We start from the raw sequence: 22147 nt of genomic DNA, 5'->3' as shown, positions 1-22147 counted from the left end.
TCCTACAGTACGCACATACTTATTCAGGTCTCAATTAAATTAAATCACATTGAACTCTTGTGAGCTAAAAACTGTAATCTGAGGCTACAGTGGACTGTACAGCTAAATTTTGGGAAAAGACCAAGTGACGTCCCATTGAGGCATGGACTCCACAAGACCTCTGAAGGTGTGCTGTGGTATCTGGCACCAAGACGTTAGCAGCAGACGTTAGCTTTAAGTCCTGTGAGTTACGAGGTGGGGCCTCCATGGATCAGATTTGTTTGTCCAGCACATCCCACAGATGCTCGATCGGACTGAGATCTGGGGAATTTGGAGGCCAAGTCAACACCTTGAACTCTTTGTCATGTTCCTCAAACCATTCCTGAACAATTTTTGTAGTGTGGCAGGGCGCATTATCCTGCTGAAAGAGGTCACTGCCATTAGGGAATACCGTTGCCATGTACTTGGTCTGCAACAGTGTTTAGGTAGGTGGTACGTGTCAAAGTAACAACCAAAGGAATGATAGGACCCAATGTTTCCCAGCAGAACATTGCCTAGAGCATCACACTGCCTCCACAGGCGTGTCTTCTTCCCATAGTGCATCCTAGTACCATCTCTTCCCCAGGTAAGCGACGCATACGTACCAGCCCATCCACATGATGTAAAAGAAACCGTGATTCATCAGACCAGGCCACCTACTTCCATTGCTCCATGGTCTATTTCTGATGCTCACATGCCCACTGTAGGTGCTTTCGGCGGTGGACAGGGGTCAGCATGGGCACTCTGACTGGTCTGTGGCTATGCAGCCCCCTACGCAACAAGCTGCAATGCACTGCGTGTTCTGACACCTTTCTATCATAGCCAGCATAAACTTTTTCAGTAATTTGTGCTACGGTAGCACTTCTGTGGGATCGGACCAGATGGGCTAGCTGCCAGGGAGACAACCCGAAAAACCCTGAAAAGATGTTCCAGGAAATTTTGTTTTTGGAATGTACTCCTTTTTTGTGAATTATAGTGGTTGGTCATACCACAAACATAAGGATGAAAACATAGAATCCTATGATTACACCAAATTGCAATCTTAGAAAAAAGGTTAAATCCATAACCCTAAAGGTACAATAAATTGTCCCTCTGGAGAAACCCATAAAGGTTCTATATAGAAACCTATCAGAGGGGTGTTAAAACCTTTAGGAAGATAAGAACCCTTTACAATGCAAAGAACCCCTGACAAACCCTTCATAAGAGTGTAAATTTGGACAACATAATAAAGCATTTTTATTTTTTGTAGTCTGTTTAATGGTGTATTATCTGCATGTGCAACTATTCTAATGATGTAAAGCTTAATCACATCAAAGGATCCTTGTTTATGGAAATTAATAGTCTAGCTTTCTTTCCTCTGAAGATTATAAAATTTATTTATTTTCAACAGTTGCTCACTTCAGAACTTCCAGTGTACTCCCATTAAGAAAAACAGCATTGATTAAGGACAGGATGATATCTGATCCTGACTCCAATAAGCACACAAGTCAGTAACTTCACATGGAAAACAATACTGATGTCCAAGCTGAAGCTGGATCAGCCCATATTCCACATTCATATCTTTGCCAGTAATTATATATATATATATATATATATATATATATATATATATATATATATATATAAATGCAGCATACTACCTATACAAAACCAGACATAACTAGGATTGTCTGTAAGTTAATATATATAACAGGACACTGTCAAAGAAAACAATAGTGTGTCTATATACAAAAACACACTCTGTTGTTCTTAATGTCCTGTTTCCCTGGGGTATAAATATAAGGTTCCACACATGCAAAATCCCTTTATCATCCATTACTATGGAAAAGCAAAGATCTTTCAACCCAAGAGAGGTAGATATTTGTTAATCTAGAGAAATCAGGATATGGATATAAAAAATGTATAAGCACAAAAATAGCATTAAATTTGCCATAAATTAGACCCATGAGCACATAACCCTACACAGTGAGGAGGATAGTAAAGCAAGGGAAAAATAGCCCGAATATCATAATTTTAAAAATGCACAGTTTAGTTGCTTCTTGTGGTTCAAATTTCAAAATCAATTGCTCTCAACAAGATGATAAGCGAAACATACTTTCAGATCAACACAGAAACGGGCAAAGAGACACAAAATCAATGACCAGTCTCAGGGAAGTTCACATGCACAAAGCTATATACTGTATATAAACCTATATAAATATAAAAGAACTTAAAGTAATGTACCAAGATTGCTCTACAAATATCTCTAATTTTGTTAGAGACTCAGTGCTGTTATAGCTGTGCTGTTAGAGAGATTTTACATATCCTCTAGTAATTATACAAAAGCCTTATGCAAAATTGCACACATTATTTCAGTTAGTACTATTTACAAATAACTGACGTAGCATGCTGGCATATAACAGTACAAACAACAGCTGGATGCCCATAAGAGACTTTTCTGCTAGGGGCATTCACACTGACCGATTGAAACAGCTCTCCCACACCACCATGCATATATTCCACTCTCACATCATGCATTCATCCCCCCACACATTTGACCTCTTCACTAATACACTGCTTTATACACTCATCATTGCCTCTGTGCTTCCGTAATCTGCTCCCTCGATGAACATTGCTTTTAATGGAGTAGACAGAATCTTCTACATTTTCTACAGATACTGCCGTTGTCATGGCAACACAATGGTTAAATTGCTGGCAGCCCCTCCAACTCTCATTGCAAATTTAAGGACTGTTCAGACACAACAGTCTTTGTGCTGCCGGTACAGTCGTGACAATAACAAAAAAAAATACCCGGCAGGAGTTTAGAAAGCTAAATGTTAAAACATGTCGAAAGGTTTTAAATGAAGCAGCAGGAAAACTGTGTTTAGTCACTGAAGATCTTAGTGAATCACTTAAGACCACTGGGTAATAGCGCTAATATTCTTAGTCTTTATTCACAGGATTAAAGCTTTTTTTTTATATGCATTCACTCAAACATGCAGGTACACACTAACATGTACACTTACACATGTAGGGTTGGTGTTTGTTATAACTCCCAGGCCAGAAAGGTTAATTCCTTATGTCAAAGATAATTCCAACCAAAGCTACTTCCTACCAAAGTTGATATGAAAACCAATGAGAGGGATCAAAATCAAAAGAGTCATGATAAGAAACTCCCAAGACCTATACAAGTTTATGCCAAGGTGTCATTGTTCTCTAATGCTTCTGCTTTGACCTCAGTTACAGGCTATATCAATCTTCATCAGTGTAGACTGGAAAAAAACTTAGGCTTATAGGCATAAAGGCTTAAACAGACAAAGCCAGCAAGTCAGACATACATTAATTACATACATTACATGACATAAACACATTAAACACACATTCTTACTTATACTGTCTGATGGGTTATAGATAATGCTATAGATAATTATAGCAGGACTTAAAAAAACATATCCAAACTGACCTCCATTTTAAGTTAACGTTCACAGAAGAACTAACATGATTTTTGAACAACAACAATCTTTGTAAAGTGCATCAACTCATAAAAATAAAAAAAAAACGTGGGTCCTATGTAAAAATGTAGAATCCCATAAAATGTACAAACGCCTAAGTGTGAAGTTTGTTCCATAGCTTTCATTATCCTCATCTGTCCCGAGTGTGGAGGCAGATGAGAGGCAGATCATTTATCACCGGCAGCCGCAGGGGCTCTGAATGTTGTCGTGTGATAGTGTTTGAAGCGGGGTGGGCTATGGAAAAAACAGGAGGCTTCATGGATTTTTTTCTGTTTTTAATCTCACCACTGATGCAATTACCATTGCATTAATGTCCTTAACCAATCATGATGTCCAAAATAGAGATTAGATTCAAAGTGCTTAAATAATGAAAATATCAGGGGGAAAATAAGAGCAGATTTACATTTAAAGCATCAGAATTAATTTATGCAGGGTGATTAACTTGCTTTTTCCCAATTGCCATGACAAGGTTTAGATCTTTTCCATGAACACAATTGTGAAAAGATCATCTATATTTCACAAAAGACTTTATGGTTTTTTTTTTCCTTTTCAACGAACTGCAAATATTTTTAAGTTCTTTTTAGCTAACATATATTTAAGCAAATAACCATGACAACGAAACATATTTTTAAGGTTCAAATTGGAAACAACCACTTACTGTACTTGCTTTACTTACCAGTACCAGGTTTCTATATGTTTATGAAAATTGTGGCCAAATGTTGAAAAATATCTAGGTTTTGTCACACTGTTTCCTAACCTTTCTTTTGATATTTGTGCGCTGATCATATCATTATGAACTAAGTGATATGTAAAGAATAAAACACAGCAGGATGTGCTGTTAGAGGAAAACAATCAATGACAGGGTGGTGTTCGGGGTTATTACCCCAAAGCTGATTACTTTCCTCTAACAGCACATCCAGAAGTGTTTTATTCATTTTATAATACAGCAATTTAACAAAATTATATTTATTTATTAATGAATAACACATTGTACTTTTTAACTGTTTGTAGTTACATTTAATGTTGTGGAATATCCACAAAACAAGTTCTTGTTATCATTTACATTATAGCAGCTATAAAAACTTTGTTAAACTTAAATGAACAGCTTAAATCCCGGCGTTACAAAGTGCTGCCACAGGAGACTCCATAAATGTTCCTCCATAAACAGAGACACTGTGACCAGGCTTAACAATCTCAATAATTATTTTTTTTAAATGAACTTGTTTATTATTAGTGTTAGATTATGCATAGTATCTGCTGTATAAGTACCTGTGAATTACCCGTTACTATCACATTAATGACATTTGGCAGACACCCTTATCCAGAGCTACTTATATTTATCTCATTTATACAACTGAGCAGTTGAGGGTTAAGGGCCTTGCTCAAGGTCCATCAGTAGCAGAGTGACAGCACAGGGACTTGAACTCACAACCTTCTAACCAGCAGGCCAACAGCTTAACCACTGAGCTGCCACTACCACTGCTACCACACTGCCCTATAGAACCAGCATAGAATAAAGGATTACCCATGCTTTTTCCAAATTTTTTTTTCTTAAATTCTGTTTTAAATTCCATGCTTTTCCAGAATTTCCAGAAATGTGCAAATGTTCATCCATGCCAAATCCATGCCATTTTCTGACACAGTGGGAACTGCAGTGGACTCACTGACCTGTTTATCAGCCTGCACAATGTGTTTCCAGACTGCAGAAGCAGTGTTTATTTATGCTTTTCTAGCAAACCAACACCTGACCCTCCATGCAGCTGAGAGAGAGAGAGAGAGAGAGAGAGAGAGATGCGATCACAGGCCGCCATCTAGCGGTTTGTATAAATAATAAAAATTTGTGAGTGAATATACAAAGGAAAGATGTTGATTTATCTACAGAAGCACCGCATATTTTGGACAGCATCAGACTGTGTAGTCCATTCACACACGACAATATTTAAAAACATTAACGTCCAATCAGACAAACACAACATAGCATTTTTAGTTTAACACTTAGCTTTAATGTTTAAAATATAACCGTAATTAAAATATAACTTTAAATTAATAATTATTTAGCTGTGTATACAGCTAAATAAGGCACACTCAATCCATTTAATAACTATCTGTCGAGGCTAAAACCACTACACCGCTCCTGGCTTTGTTGTTGGACCAGGCAAAGCCCCGGATGTTCCGCCCATCTATAATGACGTAATGATTGACACTGGATTCTGCAACACAATGTTCGAGTGGCACTTGATTGACAGTAACATCGACCAATGACCACGCGAGATCAAAGAGCTATGGCGACAGTGGCCAGTCTGCTGATTTGCAACCCGCCGAAACAGCATCGGGGAAGAAGGAGGCCTTCGATCGGTTCGCCATGGACTGTTCCAGGATCAGTGCCGTTTAAATAGGACTCTAACAGTAGCGCGGTGAGTAAGAATACTGTCGGCAACTTTCATCCGATTCAAGCCTAGCGCTGTAAATCATAAGTAACGCGTGATTGTGTCGTTCTTAGGAAAGCCGGCCATATCACATTTCAACAAGACTCCCTTCCCAGTGGAGGCTTTGGCCTGCTCAGCCAGTGTTCATAAAAACAAGTGGATTATCCTCCTCTTTAAAGTGTGCCCCTGTGGCCTTGTATTGCCAAGTGAGCTCTATTTGTACTTAAAAATATCCTGTAAAGGTTTGTTTAGCAGGTTCCCATACAGCTACTAGCTACTGTATTTCCTCTGAGGCTACTAGTTTAATAGACAGGTCGGGTTTCAGTATTTCCCTAGTTACCGAAAGCCCACACGCCTAGTTATCTGTAGGGCTGGGAGTCGATCCTAAAAAGAACCGATTCTCTGATTCTAGGCGAATCAAGAGTCGACTCCAAAACTGATTCGGCACACAGACGACGCTGATAAAGGAAGAAATCCGCTCCTGGGTTCGAATCCATGGATTTCCAATACCTAGGTATTCGCACGCGCCTGCTCCAGAGTTCTCTTACGCGCGCCTTGCAGTGACGCTAGTCATTTGCTCTTGCACTTAACACATTGTACTATAGTTAGTTATTCTGAAGTAAGTAAAAGTGAGTTATAAAGATGTGAGAATGTATTAAAACTAACATTTTCTTTCTTGTTTCTAGTGTTTTATGGGGGAGCCAGACATTGTTTTGAGCACACTGCAACAAAAGCCCTCTAAATGACTGTTCTAGTTACTGTAATTTTGCAAGAAGAGACAAGAAATACTTAAAACTACATTGTTGAAACCAAGCAAAACCGTGTTTGTCTCAGAGGACAGTTTGCAGATGGATCCAACTTCTGGAATGCACATGTCTGCTGTTCCCCCAAACAGTGAGGTGGTCCATGTGACTGTTGGGAATCCTATCATAACCATGTATCAGACACCACAGGCCCCCAGCATAGCGCAGATCATTACGCAACAAGTCATACCACAAGATGTCACCTGTCAAACTGTACCACATACAATTACTTCACAAGTTCAGATAGCATCACAAGTACAGGCTTCATTGCATGGCCATGGTCCAGGACGGGGTCAATCTCAAAGCCATGGCCAGTCACAGAGTCACATGCAGTCTCCAAGTCACGGACAATCACAAAGTCATATGCAGTCTCAAAGTCACGGACAATCACAAAGTCATGTGCAGTCTCAAAGCCATGGACAATCACAGAGCCACATGCAGTCTCAAAGCCATGGGCAATCACTAGTTCATGTTTCACAAGGCTCATCACAAAGCGAGAGTGTTGCAGTATCGCAGGATGGTGCCAGATCATCATTGCAGGTCCCCTTTGCAGAGGTCGCTTCTCTGCTGGATCCTAACATGAAGAGCTCAAAAGCCAGAAAGTACCAAATCCATTATGAGGAAGTAAAACGGAGGCTGGAGCCGCCAGAGAAGATGTCACTCAGGTCTCTGGCTGCCTACACTAGAGTGAGTCGGGGTCCAGCCAGTAAAAAAACCCTCCTGGAATCGCTGAATGTGTTTGGCCTGTCACCAAGCACCAATACGGCAGTGTCTAGTACTTTCTCCAAACTCACTGAGGGTGAGGTTCAGCTATTACAGCCAGGAATGAAACTCATGGCTGAAATGAAATGAAATGGTTTTATTTATATGAATAACATGTTACTGTTTGAACCAGTTAACATCAAATATGTAATTTGTAATTAATGTACATAAAATACATAATGCACATATACAGCATATGTAATACACTAAATACTTAGTAATGTACTACAGTATATCTTAGCCTTGCCTTGAGTTCATTTTGAAACATTTTATAATTGAAATTTTTTATACAGGTGACACAGCAGCACTGTGTAAAGACATGAAGGACTTTGCCTTACAGTACGTGGATTATGAAAATATGGCAAAACAGTTACTTCCAGAGACAAACCAGGTGCAGCACTGGTCAAAAATAATTGAGACAAGGTAAAATGTAGTACACTAGAATGTATGCAGATAGCTGAAATGTTTTTGTCCTATATTTATAAGATTTCGTTACAGAAATCCGGATATACTAGATTTAAATTTAGATGATTTGATGCTGAAAAGGGTTTTGATAATGTACTAGGCTATGTCTTGGTGATATTGCCTTTGGTAAATAATTATTTGTGGGTTTTGTCTCTCAGGAATTATCTGGAAGAGATGCGGAAAGTTTTCAAAGACCCCATTAACAGCCGTCTGTTTTCAAATGTCACTCATGGCCTCGGTAATGGCGTGATGGACGTTGCCCTTGACATCATCGATACCGTCATTGATCGGCAGATACGCATCCTCTCAGGGAACACAGATCCCAAACCTGAGCCACCTATCAGGAGGATCCGAAAACGCACACGTAAACCCAAGACCGACGTAGAGGATGGCAAACCCAAAGAGAAGGCCAAAAGAGGCAGGAAGAAAGGCAAACAGATGCGACTGGACACTGTTGACCCGCAGGTTCCGCAGTCCACAGACATAGAGAGTAGCGTACTGACTCTGGTGTCTGTAGGATATGAGACCATATCGAGCGGCCTCGGCGCCACCAGCACGGGTTTATCGTAGTCCTGAGACTGATGGACGCTGAGAGCACCGTGTGCATGCTGAGTGTTGACTTAAAGCACATTTTAGCTTTGTATTTTTTAGATTTTGTTTAAATGTTTTCATCTAAATGTGCTGTATTCTTTTTTGGGTGTCTAAAAGGTTTCATTAGGAGAGGTGAGAGGTTTATATCATCGAGGATTTTTTAATAAGAAAAGGCTTTTTTCATGTATTATTTGTTAGATTCCTCCTTTTTTGCTTTTAACGAAGAACAAATGTATACAAGTAGGATCTATAATCTTGAAAGAAATCAAAACTGATGTTTTGTGAAGTGCAGAGCATGATTCAGATGAATAAAAAAATCATGTCTAAAAAGTCATTGAAATATGAAATGTAATGTGTTCATTCTGCTATTGTCATCGCCGTGCATTTTATTTGGAATATTACCTCATCTTTGAAATGAAGAGGGATATTTCAGGTTTATGGACCATTTATAAACCTTCTTTTCCTTTTTCATTGTACATATGTATTTGAGGAATTAGTGGTCAACTGTAGCTTGTATTTAGAAAGTACTTCAGACTGCTTATATGTGCGTATTAATAATAGCATCGTGTAGTCTCTTTATTTATTATTTTTGATTAATTCAGTTAATTCTGTTATGTTTTATTTGGTTTGCTTTCATTGGCTATATTTGTATTGGCTCTCACTGAATCCCAGATATATATGCAAATGAGTAATATAATTATGCAAATGAGTATTAAAATACTCAGTATATGAGAATACTGCGTATTTTAAACTTGCCTTTCACTGTGTATTGCATGGCAGTAACATAGTGACTACCTATCAGCCAAGAAGCTTTAAGGAGATTTAGGATTTGGAGTGCATTACAGAGTGGGGGTGAGGAAGGATTGAGAAGGAAAGAAACTGTATGGGAAAAAAAAGCACAGCTCAAACACAGGGAAACAGGATGGCGGGGCAAGCATATTTCAGGATAAATTTGTACATCAGGATGTCTGAGAATAATGTGCAAGGTCATCAGAATGCCTGTATGTTGTGTGTAGCTGAGACTCTGATACGCACACATGGACAGGAGGACTGTTAGGTACCACCTTCCCAGCACAGCATGGGTGAGTAACAAAAATGTTAACGATCTGCAGGATGTATAAACATAAAAAGAAAGTAGACAGTATTTGTGCTACTCAGTGGCTTCATATTTCCCCATTATGTCACATCAAGGTGTCACAGGCCTATGTTTCCACTTACAGATTATGATGTATTTTATTCAGTATATATTGAGTCATATAAAATGCCCTATTTAACTTGGTGCATGTTAATATTTCTGTGTCTATTTTTTGCCTGATTATGTAGGTTTCTTTCCTTCAGATTCACTCAGTGCTGCTTTAGGTGCCATCAGTGTTACCACAGAGCTGGTTGTGGAGGAACTTGAGCCTCACATAGAAACACTCCTGACTGCAGCGGTAAAGAGGGGTGAGTGACCCACATATAATCTCTTTCATGGCTTGTTAACCTCAAAAGGGAGGGAGAAATTACCTACTTATTAGCTGCATTTGAGAAGGACAGATTGCTGAAATGTGAATGTGTTATTTGCATTTCCTCTGAACAATCCTGCATGCATGATGGCTGTTCAAGAGGCTAAAGGTGGAGTTATGACTCGTCTGGAAAGCAAAGACACACTTTAATCTGCATTTGTGTCTGTTCAAGGCATTGAGTGACAGGACTGATTAGCCTCTTACACGGAAACGGCCAGATGGCCAGCTGTTGGGGACGGCAGCACCTGTGTAAACATGATCCAGACATGCCCTTAATTCCTCATGTTTGTTCAGGTTAAGTGTGAATAGTTTGACAGGATTGATATGTTTTAGAGGTACATGGTTTATGACTAAACTTGTTCTTTGTGTTGGTATAGAACTCCTAATGAAATCTGTTGGTCTTGATAATCCCTGGAGATTTACTGAGTAGGTGTGTGTTTGTGTGTGTGTGTGTGTGTGTGTGTGTGTGTGTGTGTGTGTGCACCCTCTTTCCTATCAGAGAGCAGCATAGCTGAGCAGGTGGTAAAGAGTGGCATTCTGCCGGTCCTGGCTCAGGCCTTGAGGAGGAGAAGCGCCCTCACTGTACACACAGCCAGACTGGTGGCTGAGCTCTCCAGGGAGGGTGAGCAGAGAACCAGTGCTTCAGACATGTGCATATTTGGAATGTGATACAGTAGGTGCAACAAGAAATGTTGCATAAACTGCAGAAAAAATTAGCTGATTACATTATTTACAGCAGCAACTGCCATGCTTCTGCCCTGCTAAAGGCTCAAGCCATGCCATGATAGAGGCCCAAGGAGAATGCTCTGCTCCACGCTCCGTTCAAGCCTCTAGCATGGCTTGAATTGACCCATCATTTCTTAAGGTACAAAAAAGACATGCATCAATACTCTTCTCTGTGGTGGAACCCAAGTAGTAGTATGAACTTCCCCTTGCTATCCGAAAAAATGAGTCATGCTTATGGTTATTAAAGAATGCTCTCACAATGTTGAAGCATTTTGCACTATAGACTGTCCAGCATTACTAATTCTTGCATTATTGCTCCATGGATTTCAACATAATCTATATCTACTATATCTACTATATCTACTGCGTATGTTGTATATGTGTGATAACCACAGAAAAGATAAGGTTTGCTAGTAACCCACTTACAGTGGAAGTTTAAGGGCCATTGTTGAATTCCGTCAATAAACGTTTGAATTGTGTAACATAAATAATACAATATACCACATTCATAGACAGAGGTGAGTGACTGTCTTACTAAAGCAGTTCTTAAACAGTTTTATTCCAATTTTGAGCACTGGAGCAAGTAAATCCAGTTACACATGCTCTCCGGCAAGCTGGGCATAATCATGCTGAAACTTGGGTAATAAGGTGTTTACATGTTTCTGTTGGTATTACACAGCCGCTTATTCTTCCCTGTAAAATAAGTAGTTCCCTCGTTTAATACACATTATACTGATATCGTGCTTATTTACAAACATACAGTCTGCCCCGATAGTAGTGGAACAGCAAGGCTAATTCTTTTGTTTTCGCTGTTCACTGAAAACATTTGGGTTTGAGATCAGAAGATGAATATGAGATGATAGATCAGAATTTCAGCTTTCATTTCCTGATATTTACATCTAGATGTGTTAAACATCTTAGAACATGGCACATTTTGTCTGAACCCACACCATTTTTCATGTGATCAAAAATACTGGAACACGTGACTGATAGGTGTATCTTGTTGCTCAGGTGTGCCCTGTTAGATTGATTGTTTGAACAATCAATAGCTCTGAATGTCTATTCTGGGTTTTGCCTGTGAAGACTGCCTTTGTTGTTAAAAAGGATAAACCAACATGAAGACTAGAGAGCTGTCTATGGGAGAAAAGCGAGCCATTTTGAAGCTATGAAAAATGGGGAAATCTATGAGAGCCATTGCACAAGCATTGGGCATAGTTAATACAACAATCTGGAATGTCCTGAAAAGAAAGGAACCACTGGTGTACTAACAACTAGACATTGATCAGGTCACATTCTGTCTTCCAATTTACAGAGAAATGCATCCAATCTAATTGGGAGGAACTTCGTCATGCAGCAAGACAATGACCCAAAACACACTTCCAACACAATAAAGGACTTTATCAGGGGGAAAAAGTGGGAGGTTTTTAACTGAGCATGCATTTCATCTCCTGAAGAGGAGACTAAAGGGAGAAACCCCCAAAAAAACAACAGCTGAAAGAAAATGTTGAACAAGTCTGGAAAAGCATCAAAAAAGAAGAATGCAACAATTTGTTGATATCAGTGGGTCACTGGCTTGATGCAGTTATTCAACCAAATTAGATATTAAGTATTATTTACTTTTATTTGCTTTAAGACTATATTCCAATACTTTTGCTCACCAAAAAAATTGAGTTGTCTGCCACTAAAGGTGCCACGTTCTAAGTTGTATAACACATCTAAATGTAAACATCAGGAAGTGAAACTGAAATTCAGATCTGTCATCTCATATTTATCTTTTGATCTCAAACCCAAATGTCTTCAGTGTGTAGCAAAAACAAAAGAATCGGCCTTGCTGTTCCAATACTTTTTGAAGGGGACTTTATTTGACTGAAGAATTTACAAAAATTCTACAAAACTATGTGTTTTATATATTTTTTTACTGACAACCTTACAAAGCCCATACATTTCTATTATACATGAGTTTAAAATTTTCATTTTAAATCTTTTCCATTCCAAAATGATTGTCTATGATAATCACAGATATGCTGCAGATGTAATGGATAGAGATTAGGTTAAAAAAAAAAAAACACTGGATCATTCATTTAAGGAGATGCTGGGTACCAATACTTTTTCATTCTGTGGTGTTTACTCTCAGCTTCCTTCAGAGACAGCTGCTTTGAGACTGGAATTGTATCTGCTCTTCTGACTCTGCTGCTCAGTGAGAACCCTGAGCTACTGCTGCATGTTAGCCGAGCCATCGGGAGAATCTGCTGTGACAGCAGTGAGTGAACAGTGTTCTTGACTACAAATACAAAGCCTCTTTCATTTCATGACCTTATATACTGAGAGAAGTGAAAATCTTTTCTTACCGCACATTTTAGCTACAGTCAAAGGGCTATAGATATCAATACTATTTTACTTCTTGAAGTTCACTCAGGCATTTCCTGTTGCATGAAACTTACTTCCGCAAGGCACTAAAGTAAGTCTTGGTTCTCAAATTGGAATCTGCCATTTTATAACTCACTAAAACTACTAATGGTTTAGCTGTTTTTAATTATTTTGTTGTCGTAAGCCTATTTGCAATTACTTGAATCAGATAAGTTTAGATTTATGCCAATTACAACAACAAAGTCTCACAATTTCTGTACTTATACTCCTCTGTCTTGTAACTACATTTTTTTCCTGTTTAGTTTCACTAAAGTTTCTAAAAGGTTGCTGAATAATATGCTTTAGGAAGGTATAATTGAATAACTAATTGAGACTAAATAATGCTAAACTTAAAAACAAGCATAAATAATGTTAACAACTGTTTTTAGTTTTCCGGTGGAAAGCTCCACTAAATAAACCTGATGGTACATACTTGTTTAAAGATATTAATGTTTGAATAATTCCATTCACTTCAGGTATATTCATGAAGTGAATCCGTGCTGTGATAAACTGTGAAAAAAGTTTGTACACCAAAAGGAGTCCCTGGCTGCAAAACTCTTGAGTACTCCTGTATTTTATCAATGCACTATGATCCTGCAAATTTTTTAAATTATCCAAGTTATTATTTCTGGCCATTACATTGTAAATCTTGTACAGACAGACCCTGGTACCTAACTGGTGTTTGATTACTGTGCAGATCTGCAGCAGGACAGGCTGTTGAGACTGGGAGCTGTCCCCAGACTGGTGTCTGTGCTGCTGCAGTATTCTGAGAATGAGGCCTTGCTGAGCTCCTGTCTGCTGGCTCTGTGTAACCTGGCTGATATGGGTGAAGAGGATGGCTCTACACTTGTCTGGGAGAAGAGAGGCCATTTTGACGAGAAAGTGCATGTGTTCCATGGCACCTTGCAGCATTCGTTTGGCTTTGCGTCAGCAGTGACAGTGGTCCGACTAAACCAGTGGTCTCAGGGACAGTACTTAGTAAGTGTGGAAGTGGTGCAGAAATGCTCCACTCTCTTGTGGAAGGAACGCAACAGACGACAGACTGAACGGCGCCTGCTAAGTTTCACCTACTTGGGCTTTTTCCCCAAATTCTACAAGGTTATAAAGTACTCTATGAGGAACATTCCTAAGAACAGGAGTCGTCTGAAGACAGCACTGTTTCACACTTTCTTATGAAGATAGATTACATATCAGGTGTGCATTTTAGGAAAAATGTTCAGCTCAGGTGTTCATTTGAGGAAAAATTTATCAAAAGTAGAAAACCTTAAAACTGTTACTTAAGCAAGAATGTTTGGTGAAACAGATGATGGGGAAAAAAATGGAGAGAAAAAGATGTGGACCACCAGCATCCAGACAATCAGGATAAGGAGACATCTCTATCTGCTTGTCAGTCATGTTTCTTGTCAAGTCAGAAAGCATTCTAACCTAGATAACCATGGGCATGTGTTTTGTGAGGCAAGACTTTTGAGGAATCCCTGAAAGGACTGTATTTGTATGAAATTTAGTAGTTTTTTTTTTTTTTTTTTTGCTTTGCGCTAAGCTTAAGATGGGATGGAGGCTAAGGTGCAATATGTTGTTTGCATCAGTCTGTCTGTATCTTAGAGGCCTTACACTACTGGATTCCATGATCAACTGCAGAAAGAGGCTTAACCAAATTCACTGCTTTGTATTCATAAAAAGCATTCACGTCCTTAAAAACTAACCGTAGTGTGTGAATACACTGCTTTCATAATATTGCCAGAGGTTACAGGCAAATTCACTTCTATTTCATCAATATGTCAAATGATTACAGAAAAAAAATGTAAAATGAAATGTAGTTGTAATTCTACCATTGTAACCTTTGTTTTTGTACACACATCTGAAAAATGAATAGATGATAATAAGAAATCTAGCTTTTTATGTGTTAAATATGACATTTCTTAATTTTTAAAGCATGACCTTTCTTATGTATTAAGTATGACATTTCAGAACTGACATACACATATGTTTTATATTTCTGCTATAGCTTTTCCAACTTGTCTGCTTCTACTACTCTTATTATTACAGTTGTCTTACCATCTGCTTATGACTGCTTAGGTTAAATATATTAAATATTTTAAGGGAATGTTGTCCTTTCTCTTGAACTTCAGGTTGTGGTGTTGTTCACGTTGGTCTGTGAGTGTTGTTAGCTGCTCCCAGTCCATGCCACTGCTTGACCAGCTCCTGCGATTTACTGATCATCTCATTCCAGTGCTCCAGCTCCCTGCCTCTGGCATACATAAAAGGCCCAATGACCACGAGTCCAAGTGATACTGTGGGGAGGTAGAAACGGAAGAGATTGACTTGATTCAAACAAAGGTGCTGCACTTTATGGTGAATAATACTTATAATAACATTTACATTTATTTACTTGGTATGACATTCATGTAATGACATTAACTGTTTAATAGGACCCATAGATGTATGAATGGGCAGCAATAATATAAGTCTTATATAAGTAAATATAAATTAATATAAGTAAGCTAAGTTTTCACCAGTTAACTAGAAACAAATTCAGAATAATTAAAGGAACAGCGGTGACACAACCAAGCATGGAGTTTTGATCAAGTCCTAATGATGATATTGTTTTCTGTTTGCTTGACGTGACTCCATGACTTACTTGGTGCCTTGGTCCTGGAGCTGGGCACTTCAGCAGGCTCTTCAGAGGCTGCCTGCTGGACTTCCAGGCTCAGGCAGGCTGCATCTAGTTGCAGAGGGAGAAGCCTGAAAGTCAGCTTCTCATTAAAAGTGGGGTTGCTGCCTCTGGCTCCTGGCGTCCACTTTGTTTTCACTACCTGAGTGTGTATCTGCAGAGAAACCTGGACAGAAACATCTGTCCAAGCCATTTATTGGTGAAACCTTTGTGCATTATATGATGTACATTTATATGATGATATTGTTCTAATTTAAGTTCTTTTGTATAATTGACATTACTGCATCTCACCCGCATTGCTGGGACATTGGAGTCCTCGGGCTCTAAGCACAACCACAGTGAGGCGCTGTAGAGACTGACTGTAGTTCAGAGACACTTGGATATTGCCGTGCTTTGAAAGGGGCTGCATCATGACAGAGAACAGTATGGCACAAAAACTTCAATCTATACCATTTAGAATAAGATAAAGGAAGACAAATATTGGATGTAAACATTGGCTCTTGTCTACCAGATCACTCTCAGTCTCAAGGTCTCTCCACAGGACTTTGCCAGCTGCCTCTAGCAGTTCAGAGTGTCTGAGAGGGAACAGAACATGGCCCACCAGGTGGTGCTTCTTCAGTCTATCCACACTGTACAAACTCATGCGTAGAGTGAACTGGTCCACATTGTTATTAGACACCTTAATATAATATTAATAAAAAATAAATTCTCATTATGGCTTACTTACAGTATAAGTCTAAGGACAATTGCTGGAGAAGTAAATAAGACACATATTGTTCATTGTGTTCATCAGTCTAATCTCTATAAGTAAAAAAAAAAAAAAAAAAAAGCAAGAAGAAATAAGAAAGAATTTGTAGTTGTGCATTAACAAAGTAATCAATATAGCTCAGAGTAAGCATGGAAGTGCTTCAGTTTTACACCTAATCATACACAGTTACTACAAAACGTTTATTCAGTTGCCTCAGTGTTGAATAGCTGCATAAATCTATGTAAGCACCATTTTGATAAAACATTGTTTCATATCTGTCCCATCCTAAGACATTTGTTTTTAGAATATAACAGTTGTAGTTTTAAATTTACCTTATATTGCTATGTATTCAAATTACATTCTATAGTAATTGCCCAGGTGCTACAAATGCAGTGGATAGAGATTAGGTTACAAAAAAACCTCTGGAGTATTCCTTTAAAGCAACTCAAGACACATTATACCCATCTCCTGGTATACCTGAAACACAAAGGTGTCATTGAACTGTGGTTGACAGCCTTTGCACCGGGCCTTGGCCTGACGATGGTGTCGATCTTCAGATGGCAGGAGCTGCAGTTTGACCAGAGTGGCATTGCTTTGGCATTGGGCAGGCAGGTTGGCAGCTTGGAGCAGGGAGACCACCAGCTGCTCTTGTTCCTGCTGATACTGCACAGCGAAACACAGGCGTACAGTGGAGCCACTGGGCTGTGCCCACTCACTTGGCTCTTCGGGAAGCTGGTACAGATCTGGCCTCAGGCTGCCCAGTGGGAACCAGCCTCCAGTAACATACAGTCAGAGAAAGAGTGCAAAGGGAATGGGGAAACAGAGATAAAGAAATGAGAATTGAGAGAAATCCAATAATAAAGCGATTAACATCCTTCTCACATTATTCTTCACAGGTCTCAGAATGACCTACTGCCTATTGTTAGAGAGCCACGCTGGGCATGCAGATGTGGGTGCTGTTCCCATTGCTCCTCTTCCTCCCTCCCTTCAGGCACTGCTGAATGGGATGAACTCTTGAAACTCGGAGGCAGAAAGAAGGGAACTTCAGCCAAACTATGATGCATGAGAGCAGTGTTAAATCTACACTCTGATTGATTTAAGGCATATTTTATTGCACTTTTCACCTCCCTGAGCAACTGTGATTGGGATGGTTGAAAGTAAGATCAGATACACACCCATAGCTGCTACCTTGTGATGTTTGGAGCACAGGCGTGCATGGCGGAATAACTGGGTTAGTGCTGATCAGTTGTCTGTCCCATCTCTGGACCTGCCTCATCTTCCATAAGAGATATGCTGCCAGGCCAATCAGCAAAAGAAAGAGAAGTACGGCAGATAGACCAGTGGCCAATGCTACCATGGGATCTGATGGAACAGAAAATCGAATAATGTTGCTGTCACACAAAGTACATCTAAACTAAGTTCTGTGATAATTTCTTTTACAGTGGTCCCTTTAAGTGTAAAGGGGTTTATAATTGAGAAGACCAAGCTTTGGATTATGCTTGCTACTACTAGTGATGTTATGTTAAGTACTCTCTTCCCCCCTCATTATACTTTCCAATGTCAGAGACAGACACTGCCTCTAGTTGTGGGAACATGTGACATTTCAAGGCAACTAACAGATGACCAGTTTAGCCAGCATGTCTGCTTACTAACCTGGGCCCTAACAAGGTAAGGACTTACATTGACTATGCACCAAATTTCTAGAAAAGTGAATGACCCTTTCTTGGGATTAGTGAGGACTTCAACAGACCAAATGTACCCAAAATGTATTGAAATTACTGCCCATGTTTAGTTCTGGGCACCATTTAGAGGTTCAGCAACTCAGTAACAATGTCCTTCAATACGTCACTGTACCATATGGGAATAAGACCAGAGCACATTAATGACTTTATTTTTGCAAGTTAAATACTTGAAAAAGTTACCAGACATCATTAGTATCAACCACTTTTCAGATTTACTTTGCACTCTGATGTTGGATGCTCTGGTGATGTTGTTGGTTTCTTTCATAAGACAGAATACTCTATTACGTGTGTAACAGACGTATCAGTGGATGCGCTGAGGGAGAACCTGTCAGAAACATGACTTGATGTGTGGTGTCTCTGTTTTTTGCCACAGAAACACCAACCATTTGCCTTTCTTTGAAGGTTGCACTACCAGACACATGGTGTTAGGATGACACTTGTTACATCTGGAATGGCTAACAGTGACGCCGAGACAGACTTCTGAATATTGTTAATCTCACTTAATATGTGAATGGTTGTTTCTAACCCATCCTTGTTAATTGTCTAACTACTGATGTGTAAAGTTGTCCCTAATAATGAAAGAAAGTAAAACGTATAGCACCCAATAATAGTTCATAGTTAATAGTTGAGGTTCACAAACATTGTCCTGTTGTATTTGTGATCCCACATAATAGATAGTCTTATTTAGCAGTAATGAATGACCAAAGCCAATACCATATTCCAGGTTGGTCTTATCCCTTTTTTGATTGTGAGCCCCATTTTCTCATTACTGCAGTAGCTTTTTGTAGCTACTATGTGACTTTTTATTTATTTACAGAGAAACCTTTTACAATAAGCAAATAAAGAAATATTGTTATAGATAAAACCTTTTCCAGATATTTACTTACCAGCCATGAATAGCCAAAGCCACCACCAACTTCCAGTTTGTTTTTATCCCTCTCTGTGTGGTTATGAGTTGCATTGTCCCATACTGCTGCTACTTCCATACATTTCTTCAGCAGCTCTCTTGTCTCTGAGTCTGGCCACAAATCAGACCACAGTGGTCTGATTACCACAGTGTTCCTGAGACTGCTCTACTTGGTTAATCAACACACACATCCAGAGGCTACATTACACACCAGGCTTGAGACTGACGCTTAAACCTGGCATTTTCTGTACAACAACCAATATTAAACAAGTGGCTTGACTATGAACATTCTAATCTAATCTTGCACTTCAAATTTTTCAGATTAGTGTCATCTGCTGTGTTCTCACCCACACTGCTTTATTTGTTATGTGCTTCAACTCAATATGAAGAAAGGCTTCTGGGCAAAGTTTTGGTAAAACCTTTGACTATTAGTGCCACACATTTTAGAATCAGGTAGGTCTTTGTGCTTTGTGACCTCAAGTGCATAGAGTGATACAAAATGGTGCCTATGTATCAGGAAAAATCTAAGCCAAGTAAATTAGTCTTCTTAATAATACTAGTCTCAAATATCAACTATCTTCATTTTATAAAAACTACTGCAACCCTTTCACAAACTGTCTAATGCAATCTTAACGCAATGTACACGTGATAGATTTTACATGCCACCTTTTCAGTTAGACGCTTATTAATTTGTATTATTGTGTAATATATCAAAACGGGCATGTTTATACATTGACTATGGCATTATGGTGGCTCAGTGACAGCATTATTCCTATACAGGGTTTAATTATTACAAGCAGACTAACATTGTTACTGCTTCTGTAATATCTTGCTCGAGCCAGTCTGTTACATTCACGGAAGGTTAATGATCAACTCTGGGATACAGGGATACTAGTAGAACACTTAACAGGATTTTAATCAGTCCATTTGTCAGTTTTTCCCACACTACTTTTAATAGAAAACAGGTAAATAACAAATTGTATATTATAAATACTATATTGTAGTATTTATACTACAATACTCTCAACTACTTATACCCAACTACCTTATACTCACATCTCCTGTAAATCTACCATGTATGTGCACTTTGGTTACTGTCAGCAGTCTGTCTGTTACTATGCACAACCCACCTCTTCCCTCACTGAACAGCTCTTGGGTGATGGACTACTCTCTTTCTCACCACAGCAGTGACAGTGCTATGGGAGTCTGTGTCTCACTAGTACTCATTTATTAGGCACAGCAGTTTTGCTGGGGTTTATAACCATCTCACTGTCACTGCTAGGTTGAGAACAGTGCATTCACCAAAACTCCAGCCAACAGCAGTCCTGTGGTCAGAATCTGACACTGATGATGGCCATTAACATGCACTGTGCATGGAAAAAGTGGAGCCATGGTCTGTAACTGTGCACCTACAAGGTGGATTAACAAGGAAGGTGTGTCTAATGAGGTGGCCAGTAAGTTTACACAGTGTTTAAATCTCTAAAAACATTGCTTAAAAACAGTGCCTAATACTCTTGATACACCTGGTCAGCAGTGGTCATATGGATGTCTCTTTCCACACATGGTAGAGAGGGACTGACTGACTGACTGACAGAATTTCATTTGTATGTTCTCCATTTGCTTTAATGACCATGTGCACTCGAGCTGGTATGGACTCCAAAAGTTAGCGTGTAAAAACTGAGGATCCATTGGTTAATCATCTGAACATATGGGCTTCAATGGAAGGAATAAGACTGAAGGGAAAAAGAGTTAACATGGTCAGTGTCACAAATTTTCTTATATAGCGCAGAATCTTGAATATACTTTGTTTTGTTTTTTTTCCAGAAGCCTAAAACTTTCTGTTTATTTCCAGTTTTCATTTTTTTAAAAATGTGATCTCAGACTTTTGACTTCACAGGACCTCATAAAATTGTCAATATGTGCATGAATTTTTGTATTTGATTTAAAATCCTAGTATCAGTATTATTATTTTACTCTGGAAAAAGGGGAAATGCCCATGCCATAAATTCACAGCAACCATAAGGTTTTTGATAAGTTTCAATTTGTATATTACAACAAAGCTCCTTTACATGACATTTATATGGGCCTTTTAAGTAGAGTTAAATAGACTTTTGAAATACATTTTTCCCCTGTAAAAGGAGTGATAGTACACTAAGGATATGAAAAATGAAAATATCATAAAACAAAGCAAAACCCAGGAGCCTTCATTATGCTTTTTGTCTGAAAAGTGGTCATATGTAATATGCTGCTTTCTTTACTGACATACAAACATTTTCTATAACATTTAATTTTGTGCTGGAAAGCTAATACAACAAAGTTTTTACTAAAAAATAGGGTGCCTAAGACCTTTGCACAATATTGTATGTCTAAAAGGCACATTTAGGGCTTTATGCTATTCATTTTAGCTGTTCACATGAGGACACTTGCACGATGGCATTAATGATGTGGAGCATAATGTTTTCATGACAGGCCCCATTCTATTTTCAAAACCTGTTTTCTAAGGTGCTGTTTTCATTGTTCCCACGGCAACCTTAAAAATGTCATGATGAAAATTCATTGGGCTCCCATTGAGCATGGCTGTTTCTATAGCAACGAGAAGAGAGATTGGCTGAAACTGGATGAGTAAGAGACAGCGACTGCATGTGTGTGCATGGTATGTGAGAAGGGGACAGTGAAAAAGCAAAAATAAAGAAAGGAGTAAAAGGGGAGTAAAGTAGGTTGTAGCACATGAACAAGACATTGTACAACTAACCAGCTGTCTGTGCTTCTTTCTGTTGGATTTAGTAAGCAAGGAAGGAAAGACAATGAGCTGAAAGATGGTGGTTGCAGCCGAGACAGGGGGCTGACTGATTTGCTTTGACATCTGTAGTGTATTCCTGTGACACC

At 38.9% G+C, this 22147-nt stretch overlaps 3 protein-coding genes across 7 annotated transcripts; 2 read left to right on the top strand and 1 right to left on the bottom strand.

Moving 5' to 3' along the window:
• The first annotated feature begins 5737 nt into the window (after nt 1-5737).
• si:ch73-127m5.2 (uncharacterized protein LOC561202 homolog) lies at nt 5738-8890 on the top strand. 4 transcript variants are annotated; one of them, XM_034309483.2, is made up of 6 exons: nt 5738-5923; nt 6010-6141; nt 6348-6449; nt 6622-7537; nt 7794-7923; nt 8124-8890. In XM_034309483.2, the coding sequence occupies exons 4-6, from the start codon at nt 6784-6786 to the stop codon at nt 8533-8535; spliced, it is 1296 nt and encodes a 431-aa protein (XP_034165374.1). In that variant the 5' UTR covers nt 5738-5923; nt 6010-6141; nt 6348-6449; nt 6622-6783; the 3' UTR covers nt 8536-8890. The 4 variants fall into 4 exon arrangements, with proteins under 4 accessions (XP_034165374.1, XP_026770385.1, XP_026770386.1 ...); XM_026914584.3 differs by lacking the exon at nt 6010-6141; XM_053238891.1 differs by lacking the exon at nt 5738-5923 and having other exon boundaries at nt 5930-6141.
• Nucleotides 8891-9031: 141 nt separating this feature from the next.
• si:dkey-21e13.3 (uncharacterized protein LOC100150043 homolog) lies at nt 9032-15375 on the top strand. The gene is made up of 5 exons (XM_026914575.3): nt 9032-9638; nt 9895-9999; nt 10561-10683; nt 12922-13047; nt 13891-15375. The coding sequence occupies exons 1-5, from the start codon at nt 9635-9637 to the stop codon at nt 14367-14369; spliced, it is 837 nt and encodes a 278-aa protein (XP_026770376.1). The 5' UTR covers nt 9032-9634; the 3' UTR covers nt 14370-15375.
• syt15 (synaptotagmin XV) lies at nt 14845-19537 on the bottom strand. Of its 2 annotated transcripts, none has more exons than XM_026914574.3 (8): nt 19242-19537; nt 17788-17974; nt 17526-17632; nt 17090-17385; nt 16373-16543; nt 16156-16267; nt 15832-16044; nt 14845-15484 (listed from the first exon to the last, which is right to left on the bottom strand). In XM_026914574.3, exons 1-8 carry the CDS (start codon nt 19246-19248, stop codon nt 15336-15338), a joined length of 1242 nt encoding a protein of 413 aa, XP_026770375.1. In that variant the 5' UTR covers nt 19249-19537; the 3' UTR covers nt 14845-15335. The 2 variants fall into 2 exon arrangements, with proteins under 2 accessions (XP_026770375.1, XP_026770374.1); XM_026914573.3 differs by having other exon boundaries at nt 17526-17665; nt 19242-19532.
• Nucleotides 19538-22147: the final 2610 nt, after the last annotated feature.

Source organism: Pangasianodon hypophthalmus, chromosome 12 (assembly GCF_027358585.1).
Source record: "Pangasianodon hypophthalmus isolate fPanHyp1 chromosome 12, fPanHyp1.pri, whole genome shotgun sequence".
Lineage (NCBI taxonomy): Eukaryota > Metazoa > Chordata > Actinopteri > Siluriformes > Pangasiidae > Pangasianodon > Pangasianodon hypophthalmus.
This window is presented reverse-complemented; position numbering and strand designations above follow the sequence as displayed.

Coding starts and splice junctions, on each gene's coding strand:
- si:ch73-127m5.2 (XM_026914585.3), top strand. CDS start 6,784: ATGGATCCAACTTCTGGAATGCACATGTCTGCTGTTCCCCCAAACAGT. Junction 7,538..7,793: donor TTTCTCCAAACTCACTGAGG/GTGAGGTTCAGC, acceptor TTTTTTATACAG/GTGACACAGCAGCACTGTGT. Junction 7,924..8,123: donor TCAAAAATAATTGAGACAAG/GTAAAATGTAGT, acceptor TTTGTCTCTCAG/GAATTATCTGGAAGAGATGC.
- si:dkey-21e13.3 (XM_026914575.3), top strand. Junction 10,684..12,921: donor GGCTGAGCTCTCCAGGGAGG/GTGAGCAGAGAA, acceptor GTTTACTCTCAG/CTTCCTTCAGAGACAGCTGC. Junction 13,048..13,890: donor GAGAATCTGCTGTGACAGCA/GTGAGTGAACAG, acceptor ATTACTGTGCAG/ATCTGCAGCAGGACAGGCTG.
- syt15 (XM_026914573.3), bottom strand. Junction 17,666..17,787: donor TCACAAGGTAGCAGCTATGG/GTGTGTATCTGA, acceptor CATGCATCATAG/TTTGGCTGAAGTTCCCTTCT. Junction 16,544..17,089: donor ATGACACCTTTGTGTTTCAG/GTATACCAGGAG, acceptor TATTATATTAAG/GTGTCTAATAACAATGTGGA.